The following is a 14,515-nucleotide window of genomic DNA, read 5'->3' on the forward strand; positions in this document are numbered from 1 at the left end:
GTGTTTGGTGAGATACAAGAATATGTGTTAAAAGATTTTTTTCCATTTTATTTTGTGATTTTTCTTACATATTGACATTAGATTACGAAAGTACAATATAATGGTGGAAAGTGAAAGAGGGAGGGAGAGAGAAGGAAAGGGAAATACATATGTATATAGATAGACAGCAGAGATCCTCTCTAAATAAAATTATCCTCTTATACTCGTCATATAATTATCAAGTTTCTCAAAGACTTATCGCTTTTTGACAAACGTGCCATAAAATTACATAAGCTACAATGTACATGGCTTATTGTAATAATAAGCTTACATATATACATACACACCCACACCCACATATATATGTGCATATCTACACATACATACGCGCGCGCGCGCGCGTATGTGTATATATAGTTCTTTAACATATCAAGTCGGAACGTGATAATTATGCAAAGGCCATCGTGTTCTTCTTTTCTTTCTCTCACGTTAGAACAGTTTAACTATTGTACGTGTTCCCAACATTTGTTTCTTTTTTCTCTTATTCTTCTCCTCGAACTGTTAATTTGTTTCGTGTGCTAAGGGCTCAGTCACAATGAGAGGAATAAGGAATAAGATAAAGGAATAAGGGAATGTCGCATCTCACTTCAGTACACGTACATTAAAGTGAGATGCAATATGCCTTATTCCTGATTCCTTTATCTTATTCCTTATTCCTCTGATTGTGACTGAGCCTTAAAAGTGTTTACTTATTTGTATGCCAATAAATCATTCAATAAATACCCTATTACTAAAGGACATCTGTTAAAAAAAAAAAAACTATGTCACACGCTGAATTGTAGCAACAAAGTACAAAATAATAATAATAATAATAATAATGGTTTCCGTGATATTTAATAATATTCTAAGAGAAAAAAAAGAGTTCTGGCCTTTTTTTCCTTTCTCTGCCCTTTTCTAAGGTAAAAGGTAAAAGGTAAAAGGTAAAGTTCTCTTTGATCGAGCGTCAAAGACATCTAGCGATGTCATTTATGCTTGGATTTCTTCTTCTTCTTCGACTGCTTGCTTCTGCTCTTTGATTTTTTCGACTTCTTTTTATGTTTCTCTTCATCGCTGCTGCTGTCAGACGAATCAGAGTAAGTGTCCGAGTCCGAACTGCTATCCTTCTTGGCAGATTTCTTCTTCTTGTGCTTCTTATGCTTCTTTCTTTTCTTCTTATGCGACTCGTCGCTGCTATCCGAGTCGGAGCTCGTTGTGTCGGAACTGCTGGACGTGTCCTCGCTGCTACTGGACTTTGATCGTTTCTTCAGGGACTTAATCTCCATCTCCTTGTTCAATTCCGTTTCGTCAAGCTTCAGCTTCTTCGCGGGTGACGGTTTATTACCTTCCTCGCCATCCGATTCCGAGTCCGAAGCTGAATAATCGGGTTCGAAGCTCGCCTCGTCGAGTATACTGCGCTTGCGATCAGACACCAGTCTCGGATTCTTCCTTTGTTTCTTCGACGACTCTGCCAGAGGCGGCTCAACGTTCTCGTAACTGATCTTGGTCTCGTTACCACCATCCGACTTGTCCTTCGAGATCGCGGCCTCCTTGTGCTTTTGCTTCTTCTCCTGATTTTTATCCTTATCCTTCTTGTGCTTCTTCTCTTTGCGCTTCTTATGCTCCTTGGATTTACTCCTGCTGCGGTGCTCCTTCTTTCTCTTCTTTTCCTCCCGCGATTTCTTGTCACGCTTCTTCTCTTCCTCGTCATCTTTCGATTTCAACAAGCTGACCTTTGACATTTCCGTTTTCTTAAACGCGCAAGCCGAGGGGGGTGTCCTACCTCTGTGCTCGCGGTCTCGGTCTTTGTCGCGATCCTTATCCACGCGTTCTCCTTTCACGTCGTTTCTATTGGAACGAAAGTCCGTTCTACAATCGACTCTACTCTCCCTCTCGGGTTTCAACTCGCTGCCGTGTCTGTCGCTTCGGAAATCCGACCTCTCCTTCGACCGATCGCCTCTATCCTTGTCCCGTTTTCTCTCTTCCAAGAAAACTTTTCGTTCGCCGCTCGTTGTAGTTAAACCCAACGAAGAGGACTCTACGCGTCGCGACTCCAAGAGCGGAGAGGAGAGCCTCTTTTCCCTCCTGGGCGATCGACTTCTCGACTGATTCTCGTTCTTGCCGTCACGCCTCTCCATGAATCCCTTTATAGGACTGACCTTTCTCTCCTTGCCGTCCTCAATCTTCTCACCGAGTCTCTCCTTGGCAGACAGCCTGGTCGGCGAGTAGGCTGTCTCTGGCACGGGTTTGAACTTGGTACGATCGAGCTTGGCTTTCTTCGCCGGTTCGGTGATCTCGACATTCCTCTCGTTTCTACCAACGTTGATCGTCACGTTGACGCTCTTTCGCGGTTCTCGATTGGCGGGCTCCACCGTCTCCAGCACCTTAGGCTCAGGATTCTGATACAATATCTTTCTGCTTTCGCTGATCTTCTTGATCTCGATCGGTCGGATCGCATTAATGGCCTTTTGGAATATAGCGTTCTCTGCACGCTTCAGCACCTCCGACGTGACCATCTTGATCGATTTCGGCTCGTCCTCTCTCTGTGTCTTTTCCGTCGGCGATCCGCTCGCCTCGTCGTCGTCATCGTCGTCGTCCTCGGCTTTTTCGATCGTATCGTCCCTTTCCCACTTGGACAACTCGGGTAGTGGTGCCAGAAACTCATCCTTCTTTGGTGATTTCTCCGTCGCTAGCACGGTGATAGCTTCCTTAGTCTCGGTCTGCGAGTGTTCCGAGAGTAGAGAATACTTCTCCGTGATCACAGTGTTAATCTCCGTGTCGTCCAATCCTCCGTACAGGCTGTCGATCGGTTTCATATCCGACTTGAGTTCCGGGATCGGTTTAAAGTTTGGATTCGGTGGATTCGTGCCGAATTCTGCACGATCTAGCCGACCACTGCCAGGGCTGGGTTCGTTGAATTCCGGCGGTTCCGGATTCATCGCCAGAGACTTATCCTCGAATTCCTCTTTGATCGGCACGATAGATACTTGATTGGAGATACATTCGATCCTATTCTGTATGTTAGCCTCCTCGTTGCACGCCTTCGCGGAGTCGGTCTTGTTGAGCGGCGAAGACAAAGTATCATTACTTGTTTTACTCTCGACCAGCAGGTCGTCCGTCTCCATCGTCTTGATCGTCGGATCGTCCTTAGCTGCTTCTTTCTGATTCGATTTCTTGTCCTTCTTCTTCTTCTTCTTCTTCTCCTTCTCATCATTATCCTTCTTCTTCTTCTTCTCCTTTATCTTCTTCTCTTTCTTCTTCTCCTCCACCTTTTCCTCGTGGTCCTTTTCCTTCTTCTTCGTACTTCGTTCTGGCGACAAATCTTTAGGGTCGCCCCTGGACTTTTGCGAGTACGGACTTAGGCTCTTCCTGCTCTTTTTCCGCTCTACCGAACGTCTCTCGTATCGTTCGTGACGATCTCTGTCTTTCTCGGGCTCGTATTCGCGTTCTCGTCTCTCTTTCTCTCGCAGCCGGTTCTTGTCGTCCTGCCTATGGCGATCTCGATCATCTCTATAACTGTAACAATACATATCATATAGGAAGATAATAGGAAGACAAATTTTTGCAATGACACATTTGCAACAAATTGCGAATTAACTTAAGGATGCATGTCCTTTTTCCGAGCATAATATTTTAAGGTAACAAACATGTTAAAATTTACATCCATCCATATTGATCCATGACAATAGAAGCTGAATAATTTTAATTAATTTGACAATGGTATTGTTTAACTTGGATTATGTAGAACGTACCGGTCTTTGTCATAATCTTTCTTCTCGACATGCCTATCATCATCTCGACGATCGCGAATGTGTCTATCGTCTCGTTCCTTATCCTTTTCTCTTCTGTCGCGCTCGTCTTTCTCTCGTATCCTATCCTCATGTTCTCTAGGCGGAACCTGCCTGTCGCGATCCTCGCGATCTCTGTTTACGATTCTGCGATCTCTGTCGTCCCTCTCGCGCATACGATCCTCACGTTCGCGACCCCTTTTGAAACGCAAGATGCATCATAAATATATTCCTTTGTAATGCGATTGCGAGTTTTTTTTATATTTTTTTTATTTTAATGAAATGCATAGTAATTAGAGAAAGAAGATTCTCTTCTTATTAAAGAGTAGTCATCTCAGACTCGATACAATGTCTAACAACGTTACCTATCGTCTCTCAATCTATCACGTTCGTCGTTATCGCGATCCTTGGACGAATGCTCCCTATCTTCCTGATCCCTCAGGGAACGTTGCCTTTCACGATCGTCCCTCGACGGTCTCTCGGAATGTTCGACACCCGGTGGCGAGAGATCGTAATAGCCCTCAGTACCAGGCGGTGCTACGTCGTCAAATCGCTTATGTGACGAAGAATCCCTCAGAGGACTGCTAAAACGCTGCGGCGGCGGAGGTCCGGAATATCTGTTGACAGAAAGTCAGTACAGCATTTGATATGTTAGTTATCCTGCTAAACATTAGATATGCTTATGCTTTCTCTTTTTTTCATTTCCTATCTTAAATACATGATGTGTCTTTATAGAAAATATGACACAGCGCGCGAAGAACGCGAAGAACGCGTAGAATAATTGTTAGTAACGAATTTATGCAATCTCTAACTATATCGAGAAAATTAATCGTGTTAAAGTACTCGTAGAGAAAAAAGTAACCAAGAGAATAATTTGCCCCTTAAATTTTCTTCCATTCTTCTGCGAATCCCGAGGTTTATTTGCTACACCTGCGGTGTACGGAAGACATCTATTTAATAAAAATTCAAATAATTGAGACAGGAATGTGTTAATTTTTTACAAGACTGTTGCACCTTTTTAACCTCCATACAAGCTGAAAGAATAAACAGGACGTAATCGCAATCACCTATTGCCGAGACTTTGTTAAAATCATTAATTATAAAATTATAAAATTATGAAGTACAGAAAGCAACATTTGTAACTTTGAACTGCTTTAAGATATAATAAAAAATATGTATTTTCATGACTAGAATCACCTGAATATTCAAATAAGTACAGATATGTAAATTAAGAAATTGCCGGATTCGTTGAATAGCCTTTTCCAATTTACGTTTGATTTGTTTATATTATGATATGATAAATTTTCAGTAACGTGTCCCAAATTTGACATTGAAGATAAATGGAAACAAGCTTTTTTTCATTACAAATGTTGATTTGGCCCTGAATTCACCTGATTCACAAACCATGCAGATGTGTCAATCAGCTGGCTAGCTTCTCTCCACGATGGTCCTCGATACTCTTCTTTGCTTCTTTCTTCTCTTTTTGCACTTTTTAATTACATTTCACAATATGCATGTAACACACACACGCACACACGCTCACACATGCACACACACACGCACACACATTCATACACACGCACACGTCATACACACACACATGCACGCACGCACACAAACACATGTATAAAACACTGCAAATTATACATATATGCATTTTACAACTATAATTCAACTATAATTATATAACATAACTATAATTCAATAATATTGTAATGATATTTCGTAGATAAATAAAGTACGCTTACTATGGTATATATAATCCTTATATAATACATTGTTACATATGCGAATCGAGATTAAATTTGAATTAAGAATTTTTTTTATAACAAGACTTAATTATGTAGTAAAGTTATTAAACTAGAAATAGATCTTACTTGATCTTTCTAGTATAATAATTATCAAATATTGTATATAATTAAATGCACACATAATTTAATGAATCGCAGTTAATGAAATAACGTAATGTAGAAAGAAATTTACAATAGTGACAATATTACATTATACTTAGGTACATTCTAAATACGTTGTACGTATAAAATATAACGTATAAGATATAACATATATAAAAATATATACGTACATACATACATACATACATACATACATATGTATAACATATTTAATACAACTATATAAACATATTGTTATTTGCACGTTATTACAATATATATAAATAATTAAATATTATGAGATCTCGTAAATATATAGATACGATTCGCATGAGCATAGTTAAATATTGACATGTGTATTGTGTATATGTATTTTGTGTTTTTTTGTTGTGTGTTGTAGGTGTACGTATAGGCGATAGCGCATGTATATTTTAAAAAATTATTAATCTTAATATACAGGGTGTTTCAGAATTGCACGGCACTATTTTAGGGAAATATTTTCTAGGTCAAAATAAACAAAAAAGTTTATATAAACATATGCCCTAAACTTATTTATTAGTAAGATATTAGAGACTAAAGATTGTGTTTAACAGTAAAACATTTAAAGTTTTCGAAGTGGCCACCGTTTTGTTGAATGCAGTATCTGCACGATGTATCCATGTTTCTCTGGTACGTCTTATAGCATCAGGATTATTCCTGCAGCTGCAGTTGCTGCACCTTCCACTATGCGGTTTCTTAATTCTTCTTGCGTGCCAATAGGTCTACAATAAAAGACTTCATCCAACCCCCCAATAGAAAATAGTCTAACGCCGTTAGGGGTTGGATGAAGTCTTTAGTTTATTGTAGACCTATTGGCATGCAAGAAGAATTCAACAAAACGACGGCCACTTTGAAAACACACTTTAAATGTTTTACTGTTAAACATAATCTTTACTCTTTAATATCTTACTAATAAATAAGTTTACGACATATGTTTACATAAACTTTTTTTTTATTTTGACCTAGAAAATATTTCCCTAAAATAGTGCCGTGCAATTCTAAAACACCCTGTAGATTATTACTTGACGTAAAAAATCTCTGTCAAAAATAGACCTATAGCAAAACAAATACATAAAGAAATACAAAAAAATTTATATGGATGAAAAATTTCGCTGTGCATATAAATCACACTCTCATTAGCATACTTTATTTTCTCTCATTACTGTCCTAAACATAATATGCTATCAATATTGTCCTAAAAATATTGTCCTAAATTGATCAAGTAACAATTTACTTTTGAGATATAAAAGTATCTTAAGTATGCGGTGTTGAAAACGCAATCTTTTTTAACTCAGTCTTTCTCTCAGTATTCACAAGTAGCATACAAGGTATATAAAGAAAAATGTATCGATTTGTACAATCACGAGATATCACGAGATACGAATTAATTAAACATAATAATCTCACAGCATACAATTTCCAACGTATCACTCTTGTAAAAATTAAAACGTTGCTGTAGTAAAATATATGAGCTGCATAAATTTGACATATAGCAAAAGCTCCACATATCAATACATATTTTATGTGCTTTATTATATTACAATATTCAATAACTTTTTTCTTCAATTATTTTTTATATATACGGACAATAAAATATCTTCATTCAGAGAAAAATAAATAATAATTTAAGAAATTATAAAGAAATAAATGTAGCTAAAGAAAAATTTATGCACAAAAGAAGAAAGACGCGGAAAAAGATTTAAATCACTTTACCATTAATATTAAGAGCTGAGACGCTTGGCACAACAATATACATACATAGAGACTGTACTACATATCATATTGTATGCATAGGAAAATTTTAGGAAATAATCTCTTAATTTAGCAACAATACACTATCAATGTAAAATTGGATCGAACATAGAGATGCTTATTGTCAAATTTATGCAATGTAGCTGAGTGTTTAATTTATATATGGATTGTCAAAATAACTTTCAGGATCGTTTCTGTGCGTCGGCATTTCTCGCTAACAAGACAATTCGATTGATATATCATATCGCTTTTGTATAATTCAATAGCCATAGTTTCGGAGCTATTTTTCTTAAATAAACTAGTGGCATAAACATGTCGATAGATCATCTGCATAGCGTAGTGTACATGAATGAAAATACTATTGAGGCGAAAATACCTGTTGTAGGAATCATAATAGTCTTTCCTGTCCGTAGGCGAAGGTCCCAATGACATAAGCGGTGGTGGTGGTGGGTGACCTCCAGTGACTAGATGCGGCATCAACGGTGGTATATTGTGTTGGGATGGCTGATTTCTTCCTATAGGATATCTCGGCAGTGGTCTCTCCCTAGGCGGTAAATCGCGCTCACGATCACGGAATGGATAATCATGAGCCGGCGAATCGCCGTAATAAGTGTTGTATCCATCTCGAGGCTCACGTGATCGCGGCCTGTCTCTCTCGCGATCCCTCTCTCTTTGAAATCTGAAAGATTAAGCATTCGCAATCATACCTCAATACGCATTTACAATGCATTTTGGATGTTTTTTAATACGATGGTGAATATTATGCGAGATATACCTTGGAGGTGATCTGACTGGCGATCGATATCTGGGCAGTAAGTCGCGATCTCGATCCCGCTCGCGGTCTCTGTCGCGATCTCGATCCCGCTCGCGGTCTCTGTCGCGGTCGCGATCACGATCGCGGTCGCGGTCCCGGTCGCGATCTCTTTCTCTGTCCCTCTCCCGATCTCTGTCTCTTTCCCTATCTCTATCTCTCGACGGAGACAATCTTGGTGACTGACTGCGGGAATACGATCTAGATCTGCAAAGTCAGATGAACTTGAAGAATCGAACACAACGACACAGCGAATATCGCGTTGTTTTCATTAAAACTACACACGTACCTGCTGATAGAGAAGCTGCCGCTTCTTGATCTACGTTTTGGGGTGCGACTACGAGGTCGGAGCGGTAATGGTGACCTCGATGATCTCCGTTTCGACGGCGGACTACGAGATCGACTGATGCGAGATGCAAAAGGTGATCTGCGGCCAAAGGAGCGCGATCTAGATCGACTGTAACTACGTGATCGAGATCGCGTTCTGCTTCTTCTTCTGTGCTTCCCTAAACGTCGATCTCTCTCATCCTTCTCTCTAAGCATTCGTTCGAATGCTTCCAATGGATCGTCAATAATTCTGCAGAAAAGTCTATATTATAGGTGCATAATAGAAACAATAAGTGCACGCGTACGTGTATTATTTGTTCTTGAAAAAACAATTAAAGATTTTCACAAGGAGGATTCATGAAAAATTAGCTTACCCAGGTGGATTCCCATTGTGTATATTTCTACCTAGTCCAGGTGGCGGTGGTTGCAAATTTCTATACCCCACTGAAACAAAATACAAACGAGATGCTAAAAATGGAAAAAAAAAAGAAAAGAAAAGAAAAATATACCAACAGATTTCTCTATATCTCACCGAACGACAAAATACAAATAAAATGAGATACTAACCAACAAATCAAAGTATTACATACAAACGAATCATATGTAATGCTTTAAAGAATACGAATAAGTGTCAAAATCAAATAAAAGCGTTTGCTTGTTACCTAAAGTGTTTGCTTCTACAACAAAGAATTTATAGAAAATGCTTTCAGAAATCAAACACGTTTTTGTAAGTAAATAAACTATCAAATTGAACGCAAATTGCTTACTGTGATGCAATCCTCTCATTGGTCTCGGTGGCCCGTTATAATTTCGGGGTGGCTGAGACGGTCGATATCCCTGCTGCTGATAAGGTCTATCGTACCTCGGCGGTCCGTAATGCGACCCCTGCTGATGTGGATATATCGGTATTCGATGACTCATATAAGGATCCGGCAAAAGTGGAGGATTGTGCGGAGGTACATTTGGCGGTGGCTGATTGTAATTCGGCGGCGGAATACGCTCTTCGCCCGGTGGAAAAGGCAATAACGGTGGTTGATTGCCGGATGAAGGGACGTGCAAATGCGGCTCATCGACCTGAAATATCACAGCGGAGTTAGGTGCAGCGAGAAATTAATGAGAAAAAATGTTCAAGTAATAAATTCTTTATGTAGAGAATACTCTCGCTGTCACATACCGTTGGAGTGCCCGCACGGTCTTCGTTAGATCTATGTATTCCACTGTCATAATGCATAGTAGGCGGATAATGTCCATCGTCCGCTAAATGTCCCTGATAGCTTTTGGAAGGAGGTGGGTTCATTAAGTGAGGTAACACCACGCTCGAGGATGGATAGTCGCCGTGCTGGGAGTGCCTGGGCGATAAGGATCGATTTCGGTTGCGATTTAACGGCCGTAAATTTTCAATCCTACGACCACGCTCTCCACTTCTGCAAAATTATTGCAAAAAATCAGTGGAATGCAATTTAACTCGGCTACATCGTTTACATAGCGATAGAGATTTCGCAATGTTGCAAGTTTGCTGAAAAAGAAAGAAGAAGAAGCAAGACTTGCCACCACTTACCTGTCACGATGTCCATCCCTGCTGAAACTTCGTCGACGTTCTCTCGATTGACGTTCTTCCGAATATTCATTATCTCGTTCCTTCTTATCGCGGCTAGAGGGATCGCTTCGCTCGCGTTCTCTCTCTGGCGAACTCACGAGGGCGGGGATCGGGAGTAGCGGCTCTGTTCCTGGAGGAGGAGGCACCTCAGTTTCCTCATCAGTTGTTAGTTTTGTTACCGAGTCACTTTGCAAGTGTGACTCTGAAGTGGATTCAGGCAGAGCTGTCAGAAGCACATCACGTATGAGTAGGCGAATAAAATTAGCGATAATAGCTTACTAGAGAGCGGATTAGCTATACATTCATGAAATCCATCCATGAATTGCCGCGTACAGGGCTCTCTCACGCTCTCTCTTTTTCATAGTGCATTTGAGGTTATGTGCTTAATATCGTCAGCTGGCCGGCATAACTTCAAATACATCGTCAACAATACATGATTGTAGCGAAATTAAACACGTTATTTAGCACGTTTCATCGCGACGATGCTATTTTTCACGTTTTATGCGCCATATGAATCAGAAAAGTCAAAACTGCATTGATTACATACTCGGATATAATGGCGCCTGCCTTCTGTTTACGTACGAGAAATATACGGCGAGGTAGTATTCAACATCACACATTGCACTATGCATGTTTATATGTGTGTGTGCGCGTGTGCGTGTGCACGCTTGTGTGTATGTTGTATATACAGAGTGTTCAACGTAATGGTCCGCACGATTTTTTAGATGCTTATTAAAACAATAATTTACATCCATTTCAGGAGAACACTCATAGAATACTGATATTATATGTTTACAATGCGAAAATTGTCCTCAGATAACTTTCAGTGTTTACGTTTACACTTCTAGTCAGAGCTTATAAGTACTGCTATTCAAAACAATGCTGCAAACTGGCTATTAAATATCAATTAAAATGACATTTGTGATAGAGCATTGAATTCGTCTTAAAGTCCCCTACAATATTATGAAAAAAAAACATGGTACAATTTTAAAAATTCAAGGTGACATTGACTTTTTATGAAAAACATTTTTTTTTTTTTTCAATTTCTTTTTATTGAAGATTGTAGCTTGCATGAAATAGATAAATTTTCACCTTACAACCTTTTTTTTTAAACTATCGGAAACGTCTCAAAAATCGTGCGGACCATTACGTTGAACATCCTATATACCTGTGTGTATGTGTTTGTGTGTATGTGTAAACAGAACTTAACATATATGCTACATATCACAAAATATTTCAGTACGAGCGATGAAACGAAAGAGAGACAGATAGATAGATAGATAGATCAATTCATGTATGAGTTTTCATATTTTATCAAAGAGATATCATTAATCAATACGCTTGCATTATTTTAATTTTTTTTTAAGTATTAAATATTTGATTAAAATTGATTAAAAAAGCGCGCGCACGCACACGCATACACATACGTACACATATTAATATTTTTTATTGTTATTTATACGAATAAACATCTATAAATATAACTCAATTAATAATGTATTATATTCTGTGTTTATGTGGATAAATTATTATAATATTTATATTTTACACATTAACTCCAATTAAATTATCTTAATATTAGTATAATAATTCCTTGTGATTTCAAAAGATACTATGTGGATATATATCTTAGACATAATATAACTCTTTTACATTTGTACTTTAAAGTCAGACGTATGACGATACATATAAATACATTTCTGTAATATATATATATATATATATGTTAAAAATTTTGAGCACAAAATAACTCTTAAAAATATTATCGCGAATAGTAATAATAATACTACGAAAAGTTCAAAATTAATAAATCTGCTTTAAAATGTAAGTCTTGCTACATGTAAAAATATTTTCATGTATAGTCATACTATCACATATATATTTTTCTTATTGTTAGACTCTTATGAAATAATATATCACAAAATATTATAAATAGATGTTCAATTGTAAATTTTTAACGCACAAGTAGATTTTTAATAAATTTTAAAATATTTAAAAACTTTAACGTGCCTAACGTTATCGGAATCATTATATAAAAATCTGTAACATGATTAATACCATACTAAATACCACACTTTTAGCAAGAAATAACAATCGCATGATGTCACATACTGATCTCAAGCTAATCAAGACTATGTTGTATATTACCAAAAATAAAACTTTATGGTTATATAAGATATAGACATTTTCATTGCGTTGTCTGATACATGTTGCGGAATCCTCTATTACTGTATTTCGTGGATCTATTTATTTTTTCTATACGTACATCAAAACAATAACATCAGTTAACAAAAGACACTTACTGGTTGATGACTGTGGCTGCGAACCAGAGATGTTGGTTGGAAAGTGTTGCGAAGCAGATTCAGGATCAGTGGATTGCAGTGGATCTACAGGTTCTTGCGACGGTGCGTCAGGAGCAACGGATGACTGTACAGTTTTAGCTTGAGAAGATACGTGACCCGCAACTTGCTGCGTTTCAGTTTTTGGCTGATCGGTTGGTACAGTGATTTGTCCAGCATTTTGAGCGGGAGGCCGATACGTTTGTCTTTTGGCGTAACCAGTTTCATTCTTAAAATTCATTACTGCATTACGTAGAAATCGATTTGGTATAAGTGTTTCCGGTGATACATCTTTCTCATTACAATCTGGACATTCGTGTTCTTCGGATTCTAACAAAAATGTACGAATACCTATCACAGAAAAAGAAAAAAAGACACAGATATAAATGTAATGATTTAATGTAAAAACATTAATAATAATTAATTGTTAATTTATCACTGATAATTGAATGATAAAGACTTACATTCGTCACAAAAGGAATTTCCGCAACATGGAATCATCACTGCATCCGTTAAAAGATCTTTGCAGATATTGCATAACAAATCCTCTGGTATCTCGGGCTTCTCTACCACAGGTTCTGGATCTTGCGAAAATGGTGGTCGTTCCTTCTTACCTTCCTTGTAAGCTTGACTAAAGACAAGGAAAAAGAAAATAATAATTATGAATATATCATATCGTTCATTTGCTACAACAATGACATAACTCAGGAAACAAAATATTCCCAAAAATAAGTTTGAATGTTTCGAATCATTATAAAATTGGTTAACATTACTTTTAAATGCAATTTTGGTGCAGTAACTGATTGTAGAGGAACAAAAATATCTAGCTATATATTAGCTCTTCATTCAGTGTATCGATTTTCATTCTTTTGCAAAAATTCGGTTCAAAAATGACAATTTTTTAGTTATGTCGTTGTTGCAGCAAATGAGCAATATGTATTATTCATATGATGTATCGTACATATAGTACATATCCCATACAGCACAGATTGTTGCAGAAAGCTTCCAGAAAGGTTTCAAACCTGATGTAAATTTTGTAATGCATATTATAATTGAGACTCACTGATCAATAGCAGGAACAGCATAGTGTCCCGTAGGTGTCATCATAGCACCAGGCACCAAAGGTCCTTCAACTGGTACCATAAAACTTCTGGGAATACCAGTGCTTTTCTTAATTTCAATTGGCTCTTGATTCGTGCCCAGTGGACAGTTTTTTATCCAATGTCCAGGCTGGTGGCATTTGTAACAACGGTAATTTGCAGGCACATCCCCAGTCTGATTGGCTCCACGAATTTTCATATAACTAACAAAATATTAAATATACATATATCAGATCTTGCTTACTTCGGTTCTATATCTATATTTTATACACATATAGTTTGGCTCGTGTGCAAAAGTATTTCTTCTGTGTCAATCAATAGAAAATCAATAGAAAATAGCATACTTTGATGGATCGTAGTCTTGAGTCGATTGCGTCATCATGGCACGGATTTTATCCTCCTCTGAGCCATCCAATCTCGTGAGATCTACGGCTCTGCCCAAGTTAGTTTCATCCTTTACATTACTAAACGGAGGAGTTTCATTTCGATCCCAAGAACGTTTCTGTTGTACCGTTAATGGAACTCTGGCGACAATAAGACTGGTATTCTTTGCAATTAGCGCGTTATCGTCCGTATAATCTGGTGAGGAAATATAATTATTGAATATTATGAATTATATGATTAACAGTATTCAGTAGCATAGATTCGTAGGACAGAAGCAAGAAGAAAAGAATTTCATAACAATGTGAGATATTTGCCTTCCTTCGTTTGCGCATTTGTAATTTGCAGGTCAAAGTCTGTATTTTTGCCGATACGTTTTTGATGAAATATGGCCTTTTTCAAATCTGCCACCGAAATATGCAGTCCGTCAAACGACACAGTATCATAGTCCAAAGTAGATTTAAATTTGTAGTG

General features: G+C 37.8%; 1 protein-coding gene across 1 annotated transcript; it reads right to left on the reverse strand.

Annotated features, from left to right (window-relative positions):
- Positions 1-27: 27 nt before the first annotated feature.
- Positions 28-14,515, reverse strand: LOC112462089 (E3 ubiquitin-protein ligase RBBP6; the record flags this gene model as incomplete). The annotated part of the gene is made up of 15 exons (XM_025027669.1): positions 28-3,531; positions 3,768-4,001; positions 4,169-4,420; positions 7,863-8,165; positions 8,262-8,504; positions 8,587-8,874; positions 8,999-9,068; positions 9,392-9,698; positions 9,799-10,048; positions 10,183-10,444; positions 12,525-12,911; positions 13,025-13,191; positions 13,624-13,863; positions 14,005-14,239; positions 14,359-14,515. Coding segments are annotated over 15 exons (5,925 nt in total), but the record flags the coding sequence as incomplete, so codon positions are not given.

This window comes from Temnothorax curvispinosus, unplaced genomic scaffold (assembly GCF_003070985.1).
Source record: "Temnothorax curvispinosus isolate PA1 unplaced genomic scaffold, ASM307098v1 QBEX01011966.1, whole genome shotgun sequence".
Classification (NCBI taxonomy): Eukaryota; Metazoa; Arthropoda; class Insecta; order Hymenoptera; family Formicidae; genus Temnothorax; species Temnothorax curvispinosus.